The 6,733-nt window shown below is 44.1% G+C and overlaps 1 protein-coding gene across 1 annotated transcript; it reads right to left on the bottom strand.

Annotated features, from left to right (window-relative positions):
• Window positions 1-813: 813 nt before the first annotated feature.
• On the bottom strand, window positions 814-3,372 carry zic2a (zic family member 2 (odd-paired homolog, Drosophila), a). The gene is made up of 3 exons (XM_068746160.1): window positions 2,397-3,372; window positions 1,168-1,331; window positions 814-1,008 (listed from the first exon to the last, which is right to left on the bottom strand). The coding sequence occupies exons 1-3, from the start codon at window positions 3,370-3,372 to the stop codon at window positions 814-816; spliced, it is 1,335 nt and encodes a 444-aa protein (XP_068602261.1).
• Window positions 3,373-6,733: the final 3,361 nt, after the last annotated feature.

The following is a 6,733-nucleotide window of genomic DNA, read 5'->3' as shown; positions in this document are numbered from 1 at the left end:
CCAAAGGAAGTACTTTAGCACTTGCAACAACTTTTATTATTTATTATTTATATGCAGTAAAATTCTTATCACAATATGGAAGAAAACACCTCTTAAAACTTTGAACAAAAACACATAACGAAACAACTGCCGATGTTTAGATCGTAATTGTACATATTTATAGTAAAGAAACATTCTTTATAAATACTGTTTCATCTGTATCAAGTAAATACCATAATTTAATTACAAATGGATAAATATGGCAGCTGATATTTACAAAGGGGAAGGGCGAATTACATAAAAAGCGAACGGCACAACGTTTATTTTCCTCACAATCTTCCAGATAGTATTTCATAATTAAAATTTGCAAAGCACAAAAAACATCACAAGTAAACCCAGCAAACTAAAAAATATACATTCACAAGCGTAATATTGTGGTCTTTTTAATGTTAAATGTTAACTTTGGCACTCTTTCCTGTTTAGTATAGTACAATCAATTTCCCTTAAGATCACACTATTCACCATTATAGTACAGGTTCATTGTATTATGTGCACTAAAAGTCCAGTTAGAGAAATAGCAACCACTGAAGGAACATCTACACACCAAAGACTGACAAACTACAACCAATGGAAAAGTGGGTAATTATTTACAATATGTATTACCCCTCAGCTATTGTACATATTTCCCTCTGTTGGTTGTCACATTCCCTGGTGAATCATCAAAGATACTAAAATAAAAAAAATGCTTGTGTGCCTCTTATGTCCCAATCTCCTGCTGAATGATCCAGTGCTCATGCGGAATGAGTGTGTGTGTGGCTTCATTTCATCTTGGTCCTAAACATACCATTCACTGAAATTGGAGGATAGGCCACTGTGGCTGGTGGTGTGGTGTGCAGCTGAGGCTGGGGACAGGGTGGTGTTGCTTTGAGTCTCGGTGGTGGGGGACACCAGGCCTGGAGGTGTGGAGGATTCATAGCCGGAGCTGGCTGCTGGGGATGAGTCTGATGCTGGGGGAGCGGATTCGTGGACCTGGAAAGGTAAAAATAAAATAAAATAAAGAACACAGAGAGAAAAATAAGTGTTTGAATAAATCAACGTGATTGAATAAAATGACACATTAAAACAATATGACGTGCGTCAAAGAGGCACAGACGCACATTTAACCCACATCTGGGCCGGCTCATATACCTTCATGTGTTTTCGTAGAGAGCTGGGATGCGTGTAGGACTTGTCGCACATCTTGCAGAGATAAGGCTTGTCCGACGTGTGGACGTGCATGTGTTTCTTTCGGTCGCTGCTGTTTGCAAACCTCCTGTCGCAGCCCTCGAACTCGCACTGGAACGGCTTTTCTCCTGCGTGGGGGGAGGGGGGGGGGGGGGGCATGGTCAGATATCTTTTTAACCTAACGATGTCATGAGCTCTGAGTAAGAGCGTAAAATTCAAACGCAAAAAAATAAAAAATAAAAGTTGAGAGCGCACAGTGCCCCCCCCCCCCCCCCAAATCGCAGCAATTACAGTTGTAAAACTTATCGTGATTCCTAACTCGTCGGGAACTTATTTTTAAACGAGGTGGGGGTCGCTCACATCTCATTTAGCCTAAAAGAAATGCGCATGCTGATTTGGAGGGGGGTTGGAGAGAGACAAGGCCGTCCTCGGTATAGGCCCACCATTTGCTATAGGAGACAATAAAAACCTAATTAGCACGTGACCGATTTCATGGCACGACATTATAATGTATTTTTCACTAAAGTAAGTCTAAATAGAAGATCGTGCTCGTGGTTCCGCGTCTGGCCCCTTCGGGTCAGAGGAACGAACGAGAAAACAAAAGGCGCGCCTTGCATCAGCTCGACCCTCGATCACAAACACACAGAACCAAACTCGATCGATCAGAAAGTTGCTATAATACTGCGCTCGTGTAAATGTAGCGTGCACAAACGGGGAGAGTGCATGTGAGGAGCGCCGGAGCGAGAAGCAGCCACATAATATCATCTGATTTACTACCGCTCTGATTTCTCCGACGCACGCGACGCGCGTCCAATCGGCCCCTTTATCGCAAATTAAAGTTACCACAATTAATTCAGCCTAAAAGGCTGCGTGGACTTAATAGTTCCACTTGTTAGGAAGAGTGTTTTAGCCCAGACGCGTTAAAGGAACCTAAAAGTGATTCTGCTACACGCTCCAGGTCGGGATGCGATCCTAAATCTACTTTGACCGTTTCTACTTAGACTGTCTGCTTTAGCAGCCCCCCCCAACAAAAAAATCGCTGCTAATTAGATTTTAATCTGCGTTTGACGAGGCGCTTATTTATTTCCGCAAAATAAACGCACATGCGCGGATAGTGTGGAGTCAGCGTCACTGCAGAAATTAAATCAAATCATATAAATAAATGAAAAAAAAAAAAACTCAACAATAATTACCTGTATGCGTTCTCTTGTGTATCTTCAAGTTTTCCGACCGTGCGAAGACCTTCCCGCAGCCGGGGAACGGGCACGGAAACGGCTTCTCCCCGGTGTGCACCCGAATGTGGTTCACCAGCTTGTACTTTGCCTTGAACGGTTTGCTCTCCCGGACGCAGTCCTCCCAAAAGCAGATGTGGTTGTTCTGCTCCGGCCCGCCGACGTGCTCCACGGAGACGTGCGTGACCAGCTCGTGCATGGTGCTAAAAGTTTTGTTGCAGGACTTCTTCGGGTTGCTGAGCTGCTCGGGGTCGACCCACTTGCAGATGAGCTCCTGCTTGATGCACTGCTGCCTCATGTAACGGAAGAAGGCGCCGGGGTGGTGCGCTGCCATGTTCATCCCCATGTTCATATTCATGGAGCCGTACTGGTTGTGGAGCTGCGCCGCCGAGTACGGGTCGCTCCTCGGGCTGGAAACCTGGTGGTACTGATCGGACCGTCCGAAAACCTCTCCGGGTAGTCCGAGCCTCATTTGCCCGTTCAGGACATTCGGAGATCCGTGGGACCCGTGCTGGTCGTGGATCCCGGGGAAGAGAATGTGGCCTTGAGTGTCTGTGTGATGGGAGTGATGGAGGGATCCCGCCGTTGGGCCAAAAATAGCGTGCTGGCCGCTCGCCGGGGAGGATTCTCCGAAGCCGCGGCTGCGAAAGAGAAAGTCCCTGGTGGAGTTGAAAGGGGAGCTCGCGTAGGACGCGACATGGGCAGTGTGCGCCCCCAGAGCCGCAGCGGGGTAGCCCGGCGCCTGGGTGGTGAACGCGGAGCTCTGTCCCGGGGAGAGATCGTGCGGGTTCAGCTTAAACGCGCCCATGTGTGCGGAGTCCACGAAGCTGTTTTGCGCCAAACTCAAGTCTCTTTCCTGCATGTCGCTCGCTGAGTGATGCCTGGCAAATGAGCCGACTCCCAGTCCGGGGAACTGGTGACCAGCATCCAGTAACATTATTTCACTTTATAAAAAAACAACAACAACAAATCAACAAAGGGCTAGAGCGAATAAAATCAAATGATGCTGACGAGCACAGATTGAATGTCCAACCTTGGAAACAGCATATCAGAATTCAGAACGCCGCTGCGCTCATGAGGAAAAAAAAAAAAACAAAGCAGAAACGAATCGAATCGAACACTGGATTCACTTCGAGCAAACTTGTGCCTCGAAATCCAAACGTAAGTAAGCGAAGAGTTTCCTTCTTCTCTCTTCTTCTGACTAATAGATGGTGGGAATGAAGTCCAATAATTAAATAACTATCTGGCTGCGTGTCCTCGGCGCGCACGGGGGAGAGACTGGCAGGCGCATCTCAAAACGCGTCGCTCCGAGCGGGCTTGGGTGGATTTCTCTCCTTGCCCGGTTTATCGCGGAGGGTCCCTGTTTCTCCGTGGACTGGCTCTACCTCTTCTTCCGCCCCCTTTAACTGGACCCCGTTCATTCATTCCTCGCCGCCTCATTGGCCACTGCGTCTCATCAATCCCAGGTGCCCCTCCAATAGAAGGTAGCGCTTTGGCGACTTAATAGTACAACGCCATTTTTTTCCCCCCACTAATAATTACCGCCTACTTTGAGGGGACGATTTTGGAGGGTATATGCGCAATCGGCAGGATCGTGACAAGAGACAGGAGAGAGAGCGTGATTTTGTTGTTTATATTCCGTGGGTGCCGAATTGTAGAATGTTAGAAGTAAATAATTGATAAATACAAATGTTGGATACAAATAAAATAATTGAAATGAGGTGGAAAAAGGTGATAATTATGGCATTTATTATTTAATGATTTATATGTAACGTAACAACTGTGGATATTTTACTTTTTGGAAAATTAGAATTGATCACCCGGTTAGCTCATATAGTGCTATTAGGATTTTATTACAAACATTATGACACCGAAATGATCAAACGCTCAGCAGACTATCCACGCGTTGCCGGAAACACGCCGCAGACACATTATTTCCACGCAGTTCTTGTTCCTCAGACATCAAACGTTACTGAGTAATTAAACTGTTTTATTTACTTCTGATATACCAAAAACTATAGCCCGAGTCCCTTCGGGAAAAGGCTGCTCGCATACTTTTGCAAAACATATTTATAATTAATTATTCCAAACGCATCAAATAAATAACTCCACTTGTTATTCATGGTAATAACGTAATATTAACTTCTGGTGTGGGTATTATAACGACCTGATGTAACACTCAGTGCAGCTGAAAAGGCATTTGTGGTGTAACACGAAGTCCAGTGGTTTTTCACTGGTGGCAGAACCACAACTGGGCCTTTACTGGCGCTCCAGATGTCACACTGGCAGCATGTTTATTTTTCATGTTTTATTTTACTGGTGCCATATGTCGTTGGTTCTGCCTTCTCGGTGGTTCTCACATTCACCACAGTAATTAAATGGCATGTTGCGGCGGTGAGGGGCGCGGAACCAAGTAAACCATTACTGCCCTATAATGTCAATATCAACATGTTGAGGTTTGTATTTGAACGCGGACGTTTTTCAGTTGCTGCCGGGTTCAGATATGACACGTTTTGTGCGCGTGGTTCATGCGTAAAGCGTAAAAGATGCCCACGAGAACATAATGGACTGAGACCACTGTTAACTCGAACAGCTCCTTCTGTAGATTTATGCTTCCCATACAGACACAAACACGCATCTGGCAGATGGAAGTCATTATTAAACAAAGCTTTTGCGTCATTTACTGGCAACTTTCCATTACAAGCATGTACTAAATCTGCGTACAAATAGGGATATGGATGCCTTAAGGCGAATGAAGTTTTACTTACATGCATGTCAAAAATCCCACAGATAAGTCGCTCCATTCCCAAACACCTCACCCTGTCTGCCTCAGCTCAGCTCTGGGATACATAATAGTGAAGGCGAGGGGAACGTTTAAAAACTTGGGTGTGTTTTTTTTTTTTTTTTTAATAGTGTGGAGCTCAGAGCGGGACAGACTGAGCGTTGTGTCTGCCATTCTTCCAAGTCGATTTCAATTCGCTCCGCAGGAAACACGGGAGCTGATCCAAGTTCAAAGTCACGTCTACCGACCCCTATAAGAAGTTCTTTATTTCTCTGGGAAAACCTCAAAACCTCACCCAGCTCGGATAAAAAGGAGAAAGAGAATGTACAAGAGAGAAAAAAAAAACATCTATCGGGGCTGCTGCAGGTTTTCCTTGCTGCTCGGAGAAGAAAGGGAGTGTAACTGAAAATACCCCCAAGACCAACAGGTTTTAGAAACCGTAGTGAGCAGGCAGTGAAACGTGCGTAAATTTTTAGAACATAAATGAAATACTATTCGAATATTTAATGGAATATTGGTCAGAATGACCTCTGAAGCCTGAGCTGCTCTTTCAATAATTATGATGCAAATCACATCCATAGATTCAGTGGCCTCTGTCACTTGGAGATTCTGCCTGTGTGTTATAAATGGGGACCAAACGCGTCTCTCTGTTATCTGACAATATCAATATGTTGACACGCTGGAAGGTTACTAGTGGCTTCCGTGAACTTGTGTTTCATGAATGTTTGACCTCCGACCCGTTAAGACCACATATGTTGGCCCCTTGGCTCCTTTCGGTAAAATAACCCTGTTTATGACAAAGCGTCTTTGTTTTAAAGAGAGAAGGGGAGAGGGAGGGAGGGAGGGAGAGAGAGAGAGAGAGGGAGAGAAAGAGAGAGAGAGAGAGATTTAGGATGTTCTAATTTTCAAGCTACAAGCAAATAACAATTATTTCAATACAGTTCAAAATCGCAATTAGATCATTGAAAAAGGGTCAGTTGTAAAAATGTATTTTCTTTCACGTGAAATGTTAGAATGTGATGAATGTTTATTGCTCCGTAGCAAAGTGGAATTGATAAAAAATATATATATGTATTTTAAAAAATAATAATAATTGGCGCATGACATTTTGAATTATTTTGCCAAACGATGAAGGAAAGTTTTTATTATTTTATTATTACTCAGCAAAACCACCAGTATTGTTCATTTTGTATGGATTAGATCCCGTTCGGTGTGAGACGTGGTTTAATAGGGGACAGCATGCTGCGCGGAGTTTTATGGGCGTTTCAGAGGAACATATTTTATTTATAGAGATTTTAAAAATGTCCCCGAGAGACAAGCACACACACACACACACACACACATGCCATGGCTGAATTGCTTGAGGAACTTTTTTCATTCAGATAAACGTACAAATATGTATGTATGAGGGACATTGTGAATTAAATAATTAACAGACGGAAATCATGTCAAAAACAAAATAACACATAAATAAATAAAACCACCACGACTCAGTGGAATATAACTCCAACATATG

This window comes from Brachionichthys hirsutus, chromosome 12 (assembly GCF_040956055.1).
Source record: "Brachionichthys hirsutus isolate HB-005 chromosome 12, CSIRO-AGI_Bhir_v1, whole genome shotgun sequence".
Taxonomy (NCBI): domain Eukaryota; kingdom Metazoa; phylum Chordata; class Actinopteri; order Lophiiformes; family Brachionichthyidae; genus Brachionichthys; species Brachionichthys hirsutus.
Note: the sequence above shows the minus strand (reverse complement) of the source record. Positions and strands in the feature narration are given on the sequence as shown.

What these genes read in the sequence shown, in the direction of transcription:
- zic2a (XM_068746160.1), bottom strand. Translation starts at nt 3,372, where the DNA reads ATGTTACTGGATGCTGGTCACCAGTTCCCCGGACTGGGAGTCGGCTCA. An exon ending in ACACAAGAGAACGCATACAG is followed by an intron (nt 1,332 to 2,396) that starts GTAATTATTGTT and finishes CCCCCCACGCAG; the next exon opens with GAGAAAAGCCGTTCCAGTGC. An exon ending in CTCTACGAAAACACATGAAG is followed by an intron (nt 1,009 to 1,167) that starts GTATATGAGCCG and finishes TTACCTTTCCAG; the next exon opens with GTCCACGAATCCGCTCCCCC.